At 44.4% G+C, this 19900-nt stretch overlaps 1 protein-coding gene across 1 annotated transcript in view; it reads right to left on the bottom strand.

The window, feature by feature from the left end:
* The window catches only part of DPP6 (dipeptidyl peptidase like 6), a 395509-nt gene extending 379307 nt beyond the window's left edge, over positions 1-16202 (bottom strand). The window contains exon 1 of the mRNA XM_053944562.1: positions 15926-16202. Within this exon, the coding sequence (XP_053800537.1) occupies positions 15926-16126 (201 nt within the window). The 5' untranslated portion in view covers positions 16127-16202. The remainder of the gene's footprint in view (positions 1-15925) is intronic.
* Positions 16203-19900: the final 3698 nt, after the last annotated feature.

The raw sequence follows: 19900 nt of genomic DNA, 5'->3' as shown, positions 1-19900 counted from the left end.
GCCACAGCCATGGGTTTGGCTGACTTACTGCTCAAGTGCAGCTTGCCTTCTCTCTGCTGCTGGGATGAGAGACCTGGAGGTTACTTTGGCAATTTCCACCCCATCAACATCACTGCTGTCCTGAGCACACAGTCCACTCCTGTGCTCTTGTGCAAAGTTGTCACCTGCATCCTCTGCCTCTACCCACACTGACAGAGCACCACTGTCACTGCTTCCCTCAGCACCCATTCCAGAAAGCACCACTTCTGCTGTTCCCCTCCTGCACTGCTCAGAAAAGGAGAATGCCCTTCTCCTCTCCCAGTGCTGGAATAATTTGCTGCCTCAGAGCAGTGCTGCTACATCAAACCTCTTCCCACGTATGCGTGTCATCACTTGATTTGGAGAAGTGGCTGCATTAAACCACTCTGTGCCATGGGTCAAGTTCTCCCAAGTGCTCAGGGCCACACACAGCAAAGGACACAGCTGCTCATGAGCCATTCCTACACTGGCAACATTTAGAGCCCACTGTGAGCTTGAAAAATCAGCACTAGGGATACTGAGGGGAAGAAGCTAACAGGAATTGCCTAGCATTGCCTGTGGTACCCCTTCTTGGGTAATTTTTACACTCACCATCTGCTGAGGAGCACAGCCCTTTATCCTAGCACTTTTACCACCACCACCACACCCAGCCATGATCACTTTTCCTCAGTTTTCTTTCCAACTCTTCTGTGTTTGCTGTGCTCAGAAAGGACAGGAGAGGGGATTCCCCTCCTGGGTCTGCAGCACCAGCCAAGAGTTCAGCCTGGGAAATGGGGCTTGGAACAAGGCTGAGAACCAATTCCAGACTTCTCACCAGACAAATGCCACACAGTAATGGGCAGTTTTGCTCCTCCAGGTGGGGCCTCTAAAACAAGTTGTGTTTCATTACTCAAACATTCCAACGCATGTTAAACCCACTGTGAACCCATAGAGTGCAATGAGCCATTGGAGAGCACCAGGTGTGCTCCTACATGAAGTGAACTCTTGCTCTGCCTGTTTGTGACTCACAGAGGGACTTTATGAACTTGTGTGTTTGCAGCTGGGCATTTCTGTCACATGAGCAGCACTGCTCCTATGGCCTGGAGGTGATTTGTATTAAAAAAGGAGAATACCCAGTCAGTGTTTGCGATCATTTGAATGTATTGAGCTACTAAATTCTCCTAAAATCTACAGCTCAGGTAGTCTGAAGATAATGTTCATACACTATAGTGGTCCTATAACAGAAAACAAACTGTCTGATATTCTTCTGAGTTTCTCATCCATAGGCTTTTCTTTGCAAACTGTCTTTGTTATGGAGATAGGCAAAGCTACTGTTTATGAAGGACTCTGGGACACTGTGTAGAAATGCTAAAGCCAACCAAAAAAAAAAAAAGAACCTACAATTCTACAACAGTAAGAGAAAAAGAACTGCACTGAATTAGATTTTCTCCCACAGAATATTTGCAGCATAAATGTCTAAAGATGCTGCTGCCCTCCTAGTGACGGACCTCTTGACATCTTCCCTCTGGAAATGAAAAAGTGTTTGGCCTACAGGGGAGGTAGCTGGAAATGTTTAGAGAAATATCATAGACATCTGACACAAGTTGTTTGAAATGCAGCAATCAAGGGAATCTCAAATAAACCTGACTGAACTATCTTAAAAATACATTCAAAGGACAGATTCAGCACTGTATAACCCATTTGACAGTGATTATTTTTTTTAAACACACACAGAGTCTGATAACCTTTACCTCATCTGGAGATTCTGTGAAAAGATGTTTAGCCTGTATAATCAAAACTGAGTTCCTGTTACCTAGCTGGAGGCAGAGACCTCTTCACTGGCTCATGCAAAATTTCAATAGATTTAGTTGAAAAAGTGGCCCTTATGTTTTCTCTGCTTCTTAGGGGAGGTATACAATCCCATAAAAGTAGGATTTCTGAGATCTAGCTTAAAGCTAGATATAACTTTTACCTTTGCCCAGTCTTTCTAGAAGACTCTTTCAATACTTCAATGCTCAAGATCATGAAAATCTTGTTATTTCCTGCCTAAAACTATTTATGACCAGATCAGAGCCATCAATTTTTATTCCAACAATATCCTTCATTTTAAAAAACTTTACTGTCTCCAGAGAAGGGCCCATTGACCTGAATAAATGAGAATGAGTGATTGTTGAAGCTGACCAAGAAAAATGCTGAAAATGCCTCAGTCTGACAATGAAACTTTCAGATAGATATCCTGAAGATGGACGGATTCTCCATTTCCATCATTATCAGCAGAAAGGAGAGCCCAAGTCAGGAAAATTCTAACCTCCTGCTTTGATAAGACCTATTAAGTATAAAAAGCCTCTTCACCTTTTAGTCAACACACAAATTTATGTTTGGAAACTCTGAAGATTATGTCACTGTGGTATAAAGAACATATTTTGGTGCTGTACCTTGCTGGAATTCTCTGAGCTCCAGAGGAAGAAAAGAGAAGTAGCACTAACTATGAGACATTTTCTAAGTTTTCATCAGAAAGTTCAGCAATGTCAGCAGACAAACTCTCAAATAACCCATTTGATTAAAAGCTGACACTAGATTTCTTCACCCAATCTTAGAAATTTGGGGTATCTAAACTGAGGTTAAGAGGCTCAGTTTCCAAATATCTGGTTGCCCATTTACCCCTTAACTAGACTCTGCTTCACATTCACGAAAACAAATGGAATAGAGAAATAAAACAGTCACATTTTCTTTGTTTGGAAAGTCACAGCCAGCTCATGTGAAAGGAGGGAGAGGGAGAGAGGGAAGGCAGTCCCTAATGCCCAACATGTATTTCACAATCAACCATAAATCATTCTTCTTCTGTTTGTAGAAATGCCCTGGGCAGATCAGAGCAGTCCTGAAATGGTTCATTACTTACAAACACTTGATGAAAGTGGATTCAGCTTTTGGTTTATGATCCAACATGCTGGAGGAAGATGAGTTTTCTAGATGAGACACAGGCTGTACACACAAACCAAACTGCTCCTCTCTGCTTTTCAGTGCTGTCCAAGGTGCTGGGTTAAAGAACAACCCAGGAGTGGGCTGCTGCCAAAATGAGCCCCACAGTTATCACTTATCCCTGCTAGACACATTGATCCTTGTAAAATTAATCTTCACAGCATTGTGGCAAATAGGAAAAACCTCTGTTACACATATCCTTTATCATTTTTTTTATTTAAGTCTTGCAGTTTATTAGTCTTTCCCTCAATTATGACCTATCTCAGCAATCTGCCTTTCAAGCAATGCTCACCAAACCTTTCACAAAGGACCCTGGAGCCTGCTGATTGAGTTGTCTCACAGAAGCCTTGCAAAGCCTTTGGAGTGCTTTTAATCATTTTATGAAGTTAGGAAATTCTCATCTATTAAACTTCAGCGGACCACAGAGAAATTTTATGGCTTGTCACCAATCGAGATCAGCTGAAAGGAAAGCAGAACTGTGCTTTCAAATTAAATTACAGTTTTTCAGGTTGGACTGGCACAATCTGTCTTCAGCAAAAGAGGGGCCTTGTGTGGAACTTTTAGAGCAAATTCAATCCTCCGATTCACACTGCTGCTCCCTACATTTTGCACAGAGCTGCACAGTTACAAAGCTGACTGTGGCATTCTCAGGCATCCTTCCAGCCCAAGGGCCATGTGCTATCTGCCAAAAGCCCATTTCCAGGAGAGCTCCAGCTTAGCACACGCAGGGAGGGACAGTGAAGGAACATGGTTATAATTTGAGGGATTTCACATGCAGATTTACTGAGTGTGATTAAACTGGTTTTAACCTTGCTCTTGACCTTCACCTTCTCTGCCCAGTGCCATGAGGCACCTCTCTGTAGCTCATCCAAAAAGAAGAGAGCCACCACAGAGCTGTGCAGCTGTTATGAGCACCTCTGGGAGAAAGGAAATGTTCCCTCGTGACCCAACATGGACAAGAAAGAGGATTTCCTCTCTTTTGCCTCTCCTCTAAGATCAAGTTTGCCCATCACCTGGGGGAGAACAACTTACTGAGGAACAAATAACTTGCTAATGACTGAATTGTAAGAATAGAACAAAACAATAACAGGAATAACCATTTGGGCCATGTTCATATGTTCTCTGAATTTACATCCTATGAATGTGCTGTTACCTTCTCTGAACATTCATGGGAAGAGAATTTCAATCCCCCCCCCGAATTTAAATGGTCACAGACAGTGAAGGTGCTCCTGCCCAAGGGAAACATGATTTTTAAGATCCCTTCCAACCCAAACAATTCTGTGATTTCTATGGTTCTCCTAGAGACCTCTCCAAACATCAAACACATGCTTCTATGCAACCCTGTAATGCAAACACAGTTAATCTAGGCTGAAAGTACACCAAAAAAAAGAGAATTTATTCTGGTGTAAACTGAAATGTAAAGTGTTTTCTAAGTGACAAAATACACCTTGAATTTGTTATTCACATTTCAAACATATCATAAGGATACTTTTTTCCTAAGATTGCAGGCGTAACATTACACAGCTAGTCACAAGTTAAGCATTCATAGAATACCTTCTTAGAGACATTATAGAGGAGGAGAGAACTATACAGCTTTTCTGTCAGGTATTTTATAAAGATATCAGTATTTGGTGAATTCTAAAAAGAAAAAAATAGAAAAAGTTATCATAGAACCAAAATATAGCCAAAATGGCCTCTAATCTCTTCCCTGTGGAGGCACCAGAACACTTCATGAGAGGTGGAATAAGAGTAGAAGAGACATTTCAGGAAAAATCATCAGACAAAAATGTCCAGTCTTCCAGATTACAAAGAGCCTGCCTTCCTGTCAAGAATGAGCTGCTAGATTAGGCTGAGTAGAAGGAAAAGGCAAATATGGAATATTCTGTGTCAGCCACAAAAAATATTTTGCCCTATAGCGCAAAAAAAAAAAAAAAAAAAAAAAAAAAAAAAAAAAAAAAAAAAAAAAAAAAAAAATTCCTTATCTTCCAGTATTATCAGAGCTGGCTTCCAGTTCTGTGCCTCATGGCTTTCCTCTTTCTTTTTTCTTTTTCCTTGTCCTTTGTCTGTTTCTCATCCTCTTGTTTTTAATCTTGCTCCCAGAATCTACCTCAATCTTTCCCCCAGAGGCAAATTAAACTGAGGACATTGAATGAAAATTCACACCCAGGCTCCTAATGAGTGTATCATAGCTGTGTCTCCTTTTCAGCAAAGGAAATCTCAGAAAGGTCTTAGCACACTAAAGCTGCCAGAACAGCCCAGACACCTCACACACACAGAAGGCAGAAAGTCTTTGAAAAAAGAAAAAAAGAAACCTTAGGGATAGCAACCACAAATTACTCCATTCTGCCCATCTTCCTTTCCATATTTGCCTCCCTTTTTTTCCTCAGTGGCCTTTCCCACCTCCCAGGTACATGACTTCTAACCCAGACACCCCTTCCTTCTATCAAAAGCCTGACATCCATGTTCATGCTTCCCCAGGACCACATTAGCCCACGTTTCCCTTTGTGACAACTCTTGGCATCTTTCCCCTCAACCAACCACTGCTCCCTTTTCCACAACACAAAGCACTTTAGCAGCCAAAGCACAACAGTCTGATAACTGCTCACCCACTATCATGTATCTTCTTATTATCTGCTACATTATCCTTATCTAATTGCATGCACTTTGGCTCAATCTGACATTTTCAAAATTACAGATGCTTATTAGCTTTTCTTAGCTAAAAGAAAAAAATGTGCATTATAGTGATTATCAGTTCCTGGCAGTTACTGTGAAACATTGTAATGAGAGAGACCTTTAGCCCACCATAAACAAGCACAATCAGGGCCTGTTTTGGTTATTAGCAATGCTCCTACAAATGTTGCCACTGTCAGAATTAATGACAGCACTACTAATTATTAATAATCTCATGTTTCTGTCCATGGGTTCTTTTTAGCCTGAAGCTTTAGGCCCAAAGCAAAAATTATTTAATTCTACACCCTTCACAAGGAAGCCATGAACGAAGTCACGGCCTTGATTCCTTCATGGTGCCCAAGAGATGCAGGTCCTGCCTCACAAAGGTGAATAACTGGCTGATGGTCATGCAGCAGGTCAGTGGCAGACCCAGGAACTGCAAGACTTCCCTAAGTTACTCCAGTGCTCCACCACTGATCCATGTCCCCTCCAACAGAAGGTATCCAAATGTGCCCAGAAGCCAGTGAGAATTGCCCACTCCTTGAAGAAGCCTGTTTCAATCTCACCTTCCTCAAACACAGAGTATAAACAAGGCAAGTACAATAGATGGGGTTACTGTGATCCTAAACCTTGGCTTAACCAGTGTTAATTAATTATTCTTGTTTGCAATGACTCACTGTATGTGTTCTGACAAGTGTTTGTGCTGCAGTTCATAATGGAACAAAGAAGCTGCTTCAACAGCACCCACTTTATCAGAGACACCATTGTGAAGCATTATAATACCTTTGGTGTTTTCTCCATGTGTCTCCTCCTGTATCTGGCATTACACCAAAAAAATAATAAAAAAGAAAAATAAAAGAAAAAAATGAAAAATAAGTTAATATAGAGAAGGCAGAGGAACTGTATCAATAAAGTACTCAGATTCAATATGCCTAGCAGTAAAAGTAGTAGAAGTGAAAATATTTGGTTCACTATAAAGCATTTATGTGTCTATGGCAACATGGTTGTTGATTTCTACAGCTTCCCTGAGAACAAAGTAATAGAAGTTCAGTCTTTTAAATATTGCTTTTCTTTTCTAGCACCTAGATGAAATAGAAATAGAAAACCAAAATCAAAACCAAATCATATTTAATACAGGTTATACAGAAACATGAGGAAAGATTAAGCAATAAATTACAAACAAAGATAGGATTCTACAGTCACATGAAACATAATCCCACAAGCAATCTGTGCAAATCTCAGAGCTGTGTATGCAATAAACTTATCTTGGGACAATCAGCCTCTTATGCAAGAGGTCAAACTCTATTTAGAGCAGATCCAAATATCCCCTTTGCTCTCTGCTCAAGTCTGCTTGTGCTTTCCCCTGAAAAACAAGATAACCCAGCTTGCCTGTCCTGAGAGGAGGGCAGGGACACAGGCAGGAGTTGAACTTTGCAATGCCTGAGGGAATGGCCCTGGGAAGTGGCTGAAGTGGAGCCATCTGGGTTTTGCTGGGATATCCATCCTTAGGTGCCAGGGCAGAGAGATAAGGTTGCCAGCAGCCCCCTGTTAGATAGGGAGGAAGAACTGACTCATGGCTTCCCAGCAGTGCAAAAAAACCCACAGAACTCTTCTCCCTTGAGGCAGAGCTGAGGGATGGGAGAGAGGAAGGGATGGATGAGCCCCTATTGCTTATAAGGAATTCAGAAGTCTTGGGAGAAAACTGGAAGAGGCCTCCACTCCAGAGCCACCTCCAACACCACCCTACCAGCCAGCAGCTGCTGCCACAAGATTCCTTTTCTGTGACCCTGGTACAAACACAAGTGTCTGTTTTGCTACTGTTAGCAGGTCATACTTTTTCTTTTGCCAAAGGCTGGCCTTATAAATAAAAGCATTTTTTAATTCCCCTTAGCCAGAGGCACTGTAGGACACTTGAATTCTTGTTCACAGACTCAAACTGTAGAGATTGGGCTCTGCAGACCACTGCTCATACCCTTGAGAAGGGACAACAGGCACTACCAAGCCTCCTGCTGCTGGACTTCTCCCTCTGCCCCTGCCAGAACAGGAGGAAAGCAGCAGGCACAGGGACCCTGTGTAAACCTCCTGCAGGATCTGCTCACCAAGTGGCTTCAGATCTAGGGCTTAGAGACTGCAGCAACATCTGTAATTTCTCAGTCTGCATGGGTTTCATCTCTCCTCTGACCAAAATACCACAGCTACATTCTTTTATAGGGAGTTTGAGCTTATTTTAATGGAAAATAAGGAGCACAAACATGCTTTTGTCATAAACACTTTAAAATCAATGACTGTGGTATAACTGGAGCTGAGGTTACCGAGCATTTCCCACTGCTGCATTTCCATTTCATGTAGCTCTGTATATCCAAAAGAGAAAGCCTGGGGAGAAATTTGCATTTGCTTTTGAGTTCTGCCTAGACTGAAATCTGCTTGAAATGCTGGAGCAGATGCTATTGACAAATACAGAAAAGAAATATAAAAAGCCCCAAACCACCCCCTCCCTGAAATATTATAATGAAAGCATTAAGATACTCCTGTCCTTCCTTTTGGATGCTTTAAATCTCCTTTTGCTCAAAGCAAACTCCAAAGCCTTGAAGAGCTAGAAAAAAACTGTCAGAAATGGGTGCTAGATACAGCAAAGACTTTAAATGTGCCAGACTTCACAATTAGTTTTACACCTGTAAGAATATCCATGGTGATAACTGGAACAATTTTTAGCCTTAAAGCCCCTGGGGCCCAGAACCAGAAACTGCAATAGCTCACACGGCTGAGCCACAGCAGACCATCACTGCTGTAGAGCTGAGATGAACTGTCCATGTGACTCCTCAGCCTCCAATTTTCCATCTGCAAAGTGAGCATAATAATAATAATAATAATAATAATAATAATTGCAGTTTTAAAAGGCACAGACACTGCAACTCCTGGAAGAATCTAAGTAATAGCTGAGCTCTACTAACAAACACCTTGTTTAGAGTAAAATAATTTACACCTTGTTAGTGGTAAACAATTAACAACCATATTCAGTTTTCCTCAGCAGAGTCACAAAACTGCCCTTTTCAAATTACCTCACACACTTCAGTATGTCTGTGTAAATTTAAATGTTTGCAGAATGAACGAGGTCCAGACCCCTCTCTACCTCTCCCCCTGAGTCCATATTGCAAGTTCCCTGAGGCTTAAAAATTGCATTAATATTTGCTGTAATCTTTGGGAAGACTTTCAAGTGCTATTTTAACAAAATAAACTATGAAATATCTCTAAATTAAAGTGCTTAAAATTAAGATGTAATTAAAGCTCTGGTTCCATGTGGAAAATTTTTGTTCCCAAACACTGATGTTGTGAAGAATTTCTCTTTCCACTACAGAGCAACCACTGCCCATTCCCCCTTCAGAACACTTTCCTGGATTGTCCCACCACACTCTCCCTCTGCTCCCTCCTGCACTGCTCTGTGCTGCAAAACATCCATGAGCCCAATGCTCATTCCCACTCTCTTTTACAGTTATATACTGGCAGTAAAGATTATGGCACTGTGATCTATTCCTATAGATGAATGCACACACTCAAAATTTGCTTTAACTCAGTTAACTCACCCACACTGAATCTTACCAGTACCAAACACCCACAATTCAATGAATACACAATATTTTCAAAGTAAAAAAAGATAATCCAAAATAAGTATTTGTGCATCTAACTAGGAAATATATTTCAGTATGTATTTTTGCGTTTGACCACAAATCTTTTGAAACACCTTGAAATGACAAACCTAAATTTTCTGCGTGTACTTTTGAAAAGACGCACTGTATCATAACCAATGAGTAAAAATAAATGAGCGAAAAGGCTTTTGGGAAAACATTGGCGCTTTTTTTTTTTCTTTCCTTTGGGAGAAAAGAGAAAACATTTCCTTAGAAGGAAGGTTTGTTTCTTCCTTCCTCCATGTACTTAAAAGTATTGTTGAACCATTTCTTATAAGCTTTGAAAACAAATATTTCCACCAGAAGGTGAAAAAGAGAATTACAAAACTGCCTCCAGTTCCATCAGACCTAGAGAAAGCTGGATGGAGTTGAAGAACCCCCACGTGTAGGTGTGAGTGTGTAAACAAGTGGGTGGTTGATGCTTCCCTGTAAAAGCAAGGAAAAGCCAAGGGCTCCACAGGAACGGTGTGATCACCACACGCTGCCACCCCTTGGTCACGGGATGAAAATGCTCGCACCTCACGTGCTAGGAATCGTCCTGCACATCGGGCAAAAATCCCCGAAAAATCAACCTGCGGTTAACGAACTACAATGGGAGATTTTGCTGTACCAGCACAAGCATAAATATATTAGCTCAAACTAATGTAAAGCTTTTTATTTCAAGGGACAAAATCTGCTGACTCCCAAAGAGCATTTTCCAAGCTGTGATACACACCCTAAGGACTGCCTTCAGTCTGGCCTTTCCTGAAACAAAAATACACAAACGGGTGGAGAACAGCACATAGTCACAGATTTTTATTTTTTTTCTTTTCCCACCTCCTATGTTTTTAAAACCTCTTGGAAACCAACTTGAGCTGCTCCAACCCTGGGCTCAGTCTCTGCTTTCTGCACTTGAGCTCCCAGCTCAGAAAGAGAAATAACATGAGCTGAGTACTCCATGGGAAGCACCCCAGCCTATGGCACAGTGCACTACTATTAGAGAGATGATTCAGCCTCTCCACACAGTTATTTCTGAATACTTAAAAATACATTTTCTCTGGTAGATTTTTTTAGTGTGTGCATCATCACCATGGCTAGTGAAGACTGCAGAAACAGAGGCGGATTTTAAACTGGCAGCAAATATCATAAGTTTGTTTAACTATAGATATAGCCATCAAAGTGAAGTGTAAAAAGTGTATCACTTGCAGATCAGTGTCCAGTATTCAGTAATCACAAAATATATGATGAGCTTCTGTGCAAATATAACCCATTATTTTAATAAGGTTTGTAACTACACATTTTGAAGGAAGTAAGCTGCAATTTTTATTCATTTCAAAAGGTGAGCTTACAGAATGTCAGTGAGGCCTAACTATTTCCATAGAAATAACCATTCCCATTCTCTGCATCTCAGTGGCTGGAGGATAACTGAGTTCAGCATCCAAGAACTCACCAAGAAGATTCTAGGAGAAGCTTACAGACTTAAGAACAGGAGATTCTTACAGACTTAAACACTTGGTTTTGCCCATACACACAGCAGTACAGATCTATAGATAGACTTCTGGTTACAATTCATGTTTTTACAGCTTACAACAAAGTCAGGGTTTCTGCAGTCCCACAGACTCCTCTATACAATCAATCCTTTCATCTCTTTAGGAGAAAAACACCCCAATTTTGAAATGCCTGTTGCCTGAAGCTCAGGCCTCAATATTTCTGAGGGTTCTGTCCCTGACACACATTTCTAGGAGGCAATATCTGTTCCTGTTAGAGAAATAATGAACTGAAAATTAAAACTTTCAATTACATGCAACAGCAAGTCTGACGTACCAAATTACTTTTTTTTTTTAATTGATGGTTTTGATTTTCACTTCCTCAGACTCACAAAGGATATTTGAATTACTAAATCCTTAATTTATTCAAACACAAAACACAGTTTTACTGAGGCATCTCAAAACTATCTGTATTTATATTTAATGAAAAACTTCTCAAAAGGTAAATAAGTCTGAATAATCAATTGCAGAACTAATAAAGTATGGCCAAAAGTAGTTTTAAGCTAGTGCAGAAAAGAAAGAAATATTCAGAATTCAGTTATTGAAAGAATATTCAGAGGAATGAAAGCTTTTGTACTTTGGGAGTGGCTTTTTTTTATATGCTTAAGTCTCCTATTAAAACCAATAAGAGTTTTGGCTAAGTAATGAACCTGTAAGATTATACCATGTGGCTTTTCATATTAAAAAAATGTTACGTTTCACTAGAGGATTCAATATTTTGAACAGATAACTTATCAATTCACTTTAAAAAGTACTTCTGTGAGTGACTTATAAAATGGATCAATATTCCACGATACAGGAAAGTGTTGAATTTTTTATGCACCTGATTAATGCATTGTTATCATCCCAGTAATTAAAAGGAGCGGCATTACACACAATCAGCATGATACATCTTACTCAGCACCTCCTGGCAGTTGCCTGCAAAAATTAAACTCATTAATCACTGTGATGCCAAGAAAGAAGCCTGGAAAAGATGAAGAAGCTCTATTTTATGGGAAAACAGTTCTCAAATCAAAGTGTAGGAGAAAATCCCTTCCACTGTACAATATGCAAAACATTTATCACATCGGTCTAAATGGTAAACCAATCAAAATTATCATTTAAAAGGTAACCTCATCAATCTAAAAAAGAGAATTATGCTAACAAAATTGTTCACAACCTGCTATACCACTACACTAAACTGAATGAAGAGTTCTCAGAGATGTTTCCTCATCTAAATAAATGTAGTGAAAAGCTAATCTTATAACAAGGTAAATATGTCATCTGAATTTGATTTAGAGCTGCTGCAATAAGTTTAATATCAATAATGCCACAGAACCAACTAGGAAGTGTTTTTCTGGGGTCATTTATACAGAACCTAGTTTCCTTATTACTCCTCTTGTAAATAACATGATTGTCTCATCAGATGAATAATTAACATGAAAAATTTGCAAGATTTTATCCAGGTTTTGTTCCATAGTTAGATCTACTATGTACATATTTTTCATAGACCTGTATATATTTTTCATGTAATTATTTAAAATTCTAAAGAATGCCGTGACCTCTACTTTGCTGTATTTTTCTACTACTAAAACAATGTTCTCAAGTGTGTCTCAATGGTGTCTGTAAGTCACAGTTGTCATAGAAAATCATTACTGGTTTTGATTTGAATTTTGATAGGGAGTTACTACCTCCTTTTAACTCTTTATAGATTTCAAGCAGTATTTTTCCATCAGTAGTACTTCGAGTGGACAGAATGCTTACTTACAATACTGTGACCTTCAAAGGCAACATCCTGTCTTTTCCTCTGTTTTGTTCTGCATTGAAGTCTGTGCTGGTGCTTAAAAATACACTGCACATATTTCAATAGGAAAAGTCATCATCAGTAACCCATAAAATACACTCAGTTCTCTCCCTATTATTAATCACATGTTAAAGTTAAGAACAGAACAGTCTCATTCTTAGGTTTGCTTTGATATTTCCAAGTATGAGAAGCGAGAAAACCCTTTGTTTCTATATGTTTCAGTTCTGGGTTTTCCTACTACATTCATGTCAAAAGATGAAAGACAATGTGAATGTCCCACTTGTGCAAAACAGAAAATAGAAATCTAATCTTAGGAAAGAATTTCCAGTGCTGTCTCCTTAAGCCCTTCCCCACGATGAGCAATTGCATGTACTCCTGGCACCGTGCACAAACAGACCACTCTCCTTGTACTTGTCCCATGGTCTTTGCCAGCTCTTTGCCTCACTTTCCCCCTTTCCTCAAGGGTCTCATGCCCAGGGCTGCATTTGCTCATCCTGAGCGAGCCTGACTGCTGCCACTCTGTCTCTGCTGCTCTAGCCACAGACAAGGGCGAGAGGTCACTGTCAGTTCACTCTGGCACGGGACAGAGGGGTTCGGCACCCCGGACAGCTCCTCTGACCCGGGACAGAGGGGTTCGGCACCCCGGACAGCTCCTTCTGGCCCGGGACAGGAGGGGTTCGGCACCCCGGACAGCTCCTCTGACCCGGGACAAAGGGGTTCGGCACCCCGGACAGCTCCTCTGACCCGGGACAGAGGGGTTCGGCACCCCGGACAGCTCCTCTGACCCGGGACAGAGGGGTTCGGCACCCCGGACAGCTCCTTTGACCGGGACAGAGGGGTTCGGCACCCCGGACAGCTCCTCTGACCCGGGACAGAGGGGTTCGGCACCCCGGACAGCTCCTTTGACCGGGACAGAGGGGTTCGGCACCCCGGACAGCTCCTCTGACCCGGGACAGAGGGGTTCGGCACCCCGGACAGCTCCTCTGACCCGGGACAGAGGGGTTCGGCACCCCGGACAGCTCCTCTGACCCGGGACAGAGGGGTTCGGCACCCCGGACAGCTCCTCTGACCCGGGACAGAGGGGTTCGGCACCCCGGACAGCTCCCCCGCCCCGCTCCGCTCCGGTTCAGCACCGCGGACACTTCCAGCCGTACCGCCCCCTCCTGCCGGCGCCTGGCCCCGCGGGCCGGACCCCGCTCCCCGAAACACACGATTTAAAGGCCATTTCCACTGGTTTGTCACGACTTCATCCTCCCGACCTGAACGACCCTCTGCCAGAGACCACCAGCTCAGGTTTCCCAGACTCTGCTGGAAGGGCGCCCCTGTGAACTGCCGACCTAATCTAGAGAACTTTCCCAGACAGGTTGCCCCCTTTAGAAACAATTCATACTAAGTGTCCACGTGCGTTAAGGAGTCACCCCAAACCCCTGCTTCTGGCCACACTTTTTTGCACTTCGTTGCAGAAGACACTAGGCAGGCACAGACAGCAGTGTCCCTCGACAGGGCCCAGCAGTACTCTTCACTCACACACCTCGGAATGGATCGGGGAGGGAGGGAAGGGGAGAAGAAAAGAAAGAAAAAAAAAAGAGAGAAAAACTTTCCTTAAAGGATATTATTATTATTATTATTATTATTATTATTATTATTATTATTATTATTATTATTATTATTTTGGAGCTTGTCAGCAGAAATCACTCGCACATGCTAAACTGCAGGCTTTCCTCTGCCTCCGAACTCAGCGCTTCTGGTGACCACAGAAGCGGCTCCAGACATCTGCTGTCTGCAAGTCCAGGAAAGCGAAATTAAAACAATGAGGAAAATGTGCCTGAGCCCAGCCCTGGAGGTGGCACTCCGCTGGCTCGCAGCGACACCTAGAGCTCAGCACACGGCCGGGAAGGGCCCCGTGTCCCCAACCACACCGGGAGAGAGTCACGAGTGGGTGCAAGCGCCCGGGGAAGGGCCCGGTGTCCTCCTGCACTTGGCCAGGGCCAAGGGGCAGCAGTGCCAAGATCGCTGCCGGTGAGCAGGTCACAGGGAAGAGTCAGATCGGGCCCCTGTCACTGCTGTCCCCCGGGGCTGTCAGCGTTCAGTCACCTCGGGGAGAGGTTTAGGTCGATTGGCCCCATCGCTGACAGAAGTGCACTTGCTCTGTGGTCCACAAAAGTCTTTACGAAGGGAGGGGAGAATGGACAGGGATTTAAATGATAATCCGAGGACATTTCCCTGCATACACAAGTCTCTCCTCCGAGTGAAGCAGCCCTGCTGTTGCAGCTTGAAGCTGTGCCTTGCTTGGGAAGGCTCCCAGAGCCAAAGCTAAACTCTGCTGCAAAGCTAACGCGTCCCACTCGGGCAAGAAGTATTTTTAACAGACACAAACATTATTCCCAGCTGCAGCCATTTGCTTCCCCTTGTGTGTTCTTCCACAGAGGCAGAAGGCACTCAAATCCCTCTGCAAACCTAACACCAGCCAGCCATGCGGAGCCACATGTTTTGATCTATCACTGGCCCTTGTTCTCTCAGTCTGTCCCCCTCCTCGCCACCCCGAAAGAACCAGGAGCAATCGACCCAGACTAGTTTAACTCCATCGGACACAGCAGGCAGCCAGCGGCCTGCATTAGTCACTCGTTACTAAGGCGATATGCTGATGCACCCTTTAAAGGAGCGGGAGGTGCGCGGCCGAAGTTTCCGGCGTCCCCTCAGGGGCTCACCCAGGGCCAGCGAGGAGGGGGGACAGAGAGACCCAGAAACGGCTGCTCAGGGGCTAAAAAGTTTCCCTGCTGTCAGGTTAGGAGGAGGTTGACAGGAAAGCGAGGAGGGAGGGACAAGGTGAAGACTTCTGCCCCGGGAGAGTGTTAAAGGGTAAAATACGGAACAAAAATAAAAAAAAAGGGGGGGGGGAGCCTTGTCGCGTAGCTTGGGGTCATCAAGACGGAGCTGGCACTTGGCGTTTCCTAAGGTGCTGACCCCGTGCCCCCAGCCCCGCTCCACGGGAGCGGAGAGCCGCGCAAGGAGCTCTTGCTCAAGGTAACGGGGAGAGCTGCGGGGACAGCGCGGGGGCGGGCGAGTCCTGGCTCCGCTCGACTCCCAGCGGGCTCCGTCCCGTACTATTCCCGGCACTTCAGGGCAAGAAGAGCAGCGCAAAGACCCGCCTGGAAAGAAGAGCGGACAAACCGCAAGAAATCGCTGCCAGCTCAGAGGGGCACACAGCCATCCCGCAGGACAGGGGGCGGGGAGGGGGGGGCACCCAAAACCCAACCCAACCCCACGCGAACGACACCGGCGCTTACATCCTCCTCCTCGCAGTCACTTCGCGACTGGTACTGGAAGCGGGGCCGGCTGCCTTCCTGTTGCAATGGACGCGGGGTCTTGCCGGCAGCGCCGTCCTCCTCGCTGCTCTGGGCGCCCAGGAGGTGACTCGCTTCGGGGGGAACGGGGAACGAGCGGGAGGTGTTGATCTTCCCGCTGAACCGCTGGTACAGTGAAGCCATGAAGTCAATCCGTGGGAACCGAGGGAGAGGGAGGGCAAGAGAGCCGCTTCTTTTTTTCTTCCCCTCCTCTCTTCTTTTTTGGCTACAGCATGCTACACGCGGGTGAGGATCAGTCCCACATCAGTGGGAAGGAGAGCGAGGGATCCTGCTCCCCGGTCCTCTGCACCAGCACCCGGAGAGAAGCCGGGGGGTTCAACGGGGGAGTGATGAGAGGAAGAAGAGAGAAGATAGATAAATAAATAATAAAACGCAATCGAGCCGTAACACCACAGGCCCCGGGAATGCTGCACCATCCAGTGTTGGGAAGGAAAAAAAAAATAGAAGAGAAAAAAAAATTAACCAAAACACTCCACGAAGACGTACCCCTGATAATGGCGTCTGAGTGGATCAGCATTAAATGTGCTTTGGGGGTGTGCGTGTGTTTGCAAAAGCAGGGAAAAAAAAAAAAAAAAAAAAAAAAAGGAAGGGGGGCTGGCTCAATCGCCGGCTGTCAGCGGCTCCCCAGGCAGAGGTGGCGGAGCAGTCGCCTCCGAGGTCGCATACCAACAGTGTGCACAAGCGAGAGGCAGAGTGACAGAGTGTGTGAGACAGAGTGGAAGAGGCTGGGAAGCCTCATTCAAAGCACGTTGCTCTTCCTGGGAAGGAGGGCTCTTCTACGATCATCTCCTTTCGGTACCTTCTGGGGTTTTTTCCTGCCTAATTTTTTTTCCTGGGGAAACAACTCAAAAAAAGGAAAAAAAAAAAAAAAAAAAAAAAAGGCAACAGACACCTGATCGCCAGCAGAGAGAGAGAAAAAAGAAGTGGGGAGGGGGAAGGCGAGGCTGGGAGGCGGGACCGGCAGCTGGAGGGGCTCTGGGAGGCCGCTGTGCGCGGAATGGCTCGGCCCCGAGGAAGGGGAGAGAGGAGGGAGGGCGAAGCCTCCCCACTGCCCTGCCCTGCCCCAGCGGGCACGGCTCAGCCCGGCAAGCGGGCACTGCCCGGTCCCCGTCCCTCCGCCCGTCCTCCTTTCCCCTACGGCCGGGGAGAGGAGGGAGAAGAGGGGGGGTCGCGGATTTTTTGGAGGTGGTCATTGTCGTCGCTTTTAAAAATAATCCGGTAAATCGTGTCTCTTACTATTTTTGTATTAATTCATTTTTGCTGCATTAAAACGTGCTTCAGCGCCACTCAGTGGAAATCCGCCCAAAGCTGCTCCCGGCGGCTCCTGCCGGGGATAAACAACGGCGACGCCGGCGCCGGGGATGGATCGGGGGCTGAGCTTGGGCTGGGGTCGGGGTCGGGGTCAGGGTCGGGGTCAGATCCGGGGCCGGGACACGCCGGGAGCCCCCGCCACGGCCTTTGCTCGGAGCCGCCGGGCCCCGCTCCCGCAGCCCGGGAACCGCGGCCGCCGCTCCGCGCTCCGGGCGGGGACGCCGGGCACGGCTCGGGCCGCACCGCGGAGCTGCCGGCGGGGTCCTGCCCCGCCTGCCCAGCTCTGCTGCTCGGGACAGAGTGACAATTCCTGTTGCTCCAGCACCAGGCCCCGGCGTTTCCATAGCAACAGATGTTTAGGTTTAAAGGAAAGTGGCAGAGTTGCTGTCCCCACTTCTGCTCTCCAAAATCCTCCCTTTACCAGACCTCTAAATTTACCAGAGATATTGTGATCACAACACACAAAGCATGTTTGCCCATTCCCTTTGAGAGACTTGCTGCTGAAGAGCTCACAAACTTCATTATAATATAACTAGTGGATTTTATGGGCTAAAATTCTGTTTCTAAACACTGCTCTTGCTTAAAGTTTTAGCTGTTATATTATTATAAGATAATACCATCTGTGATGTATGTAATTTCATCAGTCTTAAAAAAAACCCACTTCAGTAGATCATGTATACAATATTCTAGGGTGCAACGATTTTCCCCTCCATGATTTCAATAACTGCCTGATCAAAAATCTCTTTGTGTCTGAATGGTTTCATCCACTCCTTTTTATTTGTGTCTTCAAAGTCAGGCATGAAAAGTCTTAACATTTAGATGAAAAGGGAACCTTATCTCATCAAGAGAGAAAACAAAAACAAACACTCTATCTCCTTCCCAACAGAACTTGAAAGAAGGAATCATTTTGATCTTCACAACTGAGATCCTGACATTTAATTAAAAAACAAGATGAGCACACAATGCTCTGAAGCAGAGGTCTGGCTTCTAAGTCATAGTGACATCCATCATAACAGAGGTAACTTTCCAGAAGCCACTTGGACCCCTTGTAACTTCTGTTTCAGGCACGAACTGACTACCAAAAATCTGGACACATAGCTCAGCTAAATTCCACCTTGAACTGCATTCATGATTTTTGGAATAATCACAGCCTTATGATATTTGGAATTGGTGATAACTAGTGCTGAAAAAAACAAAGTAACAAGAGAATAAAATTAAAAGAAATAATACATTTTTAACTTCTAAGAAAAAACTAGGACACAAAGGAATAATCAAAGAAAGCCACAAAAAGGCAAGACAAAACCACTCAGCAGGAAAAAAACAACAAAGATTAAACATCTGAATTAAAAAGTTTCAAAGAAAGTACAGAAGAAAGAAAACATTCAGCATCACAGCCCAGTTCAAAACCAAAAGAGTCTCTAAGGAACAATTCAGATCCAAACACATTGTGGTTTTAATTCTTAAGAACCAAGATTTCACATAATTGAGTTTGCTTAGTCATGCACACATATATTGGACATGTATGTGTGTACACAATTCCTGGAAAAATTATATTAAGGGAATATAGAATTGCAATGTCAAATACTTGAAAAGCTTCATAAAAAACAAACAGTCAAATGGTTCTCATCCACCAAAAGATCTTGATCATGTAGCTTTGGGCTGTGATTCATTTACCCAAAAATAAATAATTACAGCTATTTAAAGGCACTTCTGATTCCAGCTCTCCCCTCCATGACAAACCAGGGACAGCAGAAACAATGTAATGCCATGTTCTGGGTATCATGGTGGGTGAAGGATGTTTGCACCAGTTGGGAACTGCAAGACACATTTCTGTCACCCTGTTCCAGCCAGAGTGACCTTGTGTGCAAGGGCTGAGCAGGCAGCTGGAGGCAGAAATGTCTTGATTAACCCCCTGCAATAAGATGCACCAGGATCAGCCTGTCAATGCCATTGCTGAAAGCAGAAGGATTTTTCTCAGTCATAGGGACCTAGATGATTACATGAGGGACTCTGGAGAGCACTCCAGCCTGCCTGGACACAAGTTATCTCAGGATGTCCCTGCTAATATGTTATGGTAGTCCTGCCTGCCTGCTAGGGAGCGAGCCCAGGGCTCCTGAGGCACTGCTCAGGGCTGGAAGCACCTCTGCCCTCCTCCTGTGGTTAATGTGCTGTTCATCTGTGCATGACTGGGAGCCCAGAGCCCTCTACAATGTCCTGCTTATGTCACCACATAGTGGCACACAACGTGCACACCAAGGGGGCATGGAAAGCGTGGAGCCAAAACCAAGAAGCACAGGAAACATCGAGACATGGCAGCAAAATGGCACAAAGCAAACACCACATCAGGAACTGGGGTTGCATTGCAGCAAAAGAGCTTCCCAGCCCGTGGCAAGATTTGAGGAGAAATGAGCAATCTGCGTTATGAAACATGTGTAAAGAGGCAAAATATTTCAAAAGTACAAACAGAAGGTTCTTGTTTGTAAGCACACATCCTACATGTAAGAAAAATCCTTTCCCTAAACCCAGCAATGAGATCCCAAGATAAAAATCACGGCACTTCAAAACAAACAGAGTCCTCAAGCGTCT

The sequence above is a fragment of the Vidua chalybeata genome, chromosome 1, assembly GCF_026979565.1.
Source record: "Vidua chalybeata isolate OUT-0048 chromosome 1, bVidCha1 merged haplotype, whole genome shotgun sequence".
Taxonomy (NCBI): domain Eukaryota; kingdom Metazoa; phylum Chordata; class Aves; order Passeriformes; family Viduidae; genus Vidua; species Vidua chalybeata.
The sequence above is the reverse complement of the archived record's forward strand: the minus strand, read 5'-3'. Positions and strand labels throughout refer to the sequence as shown.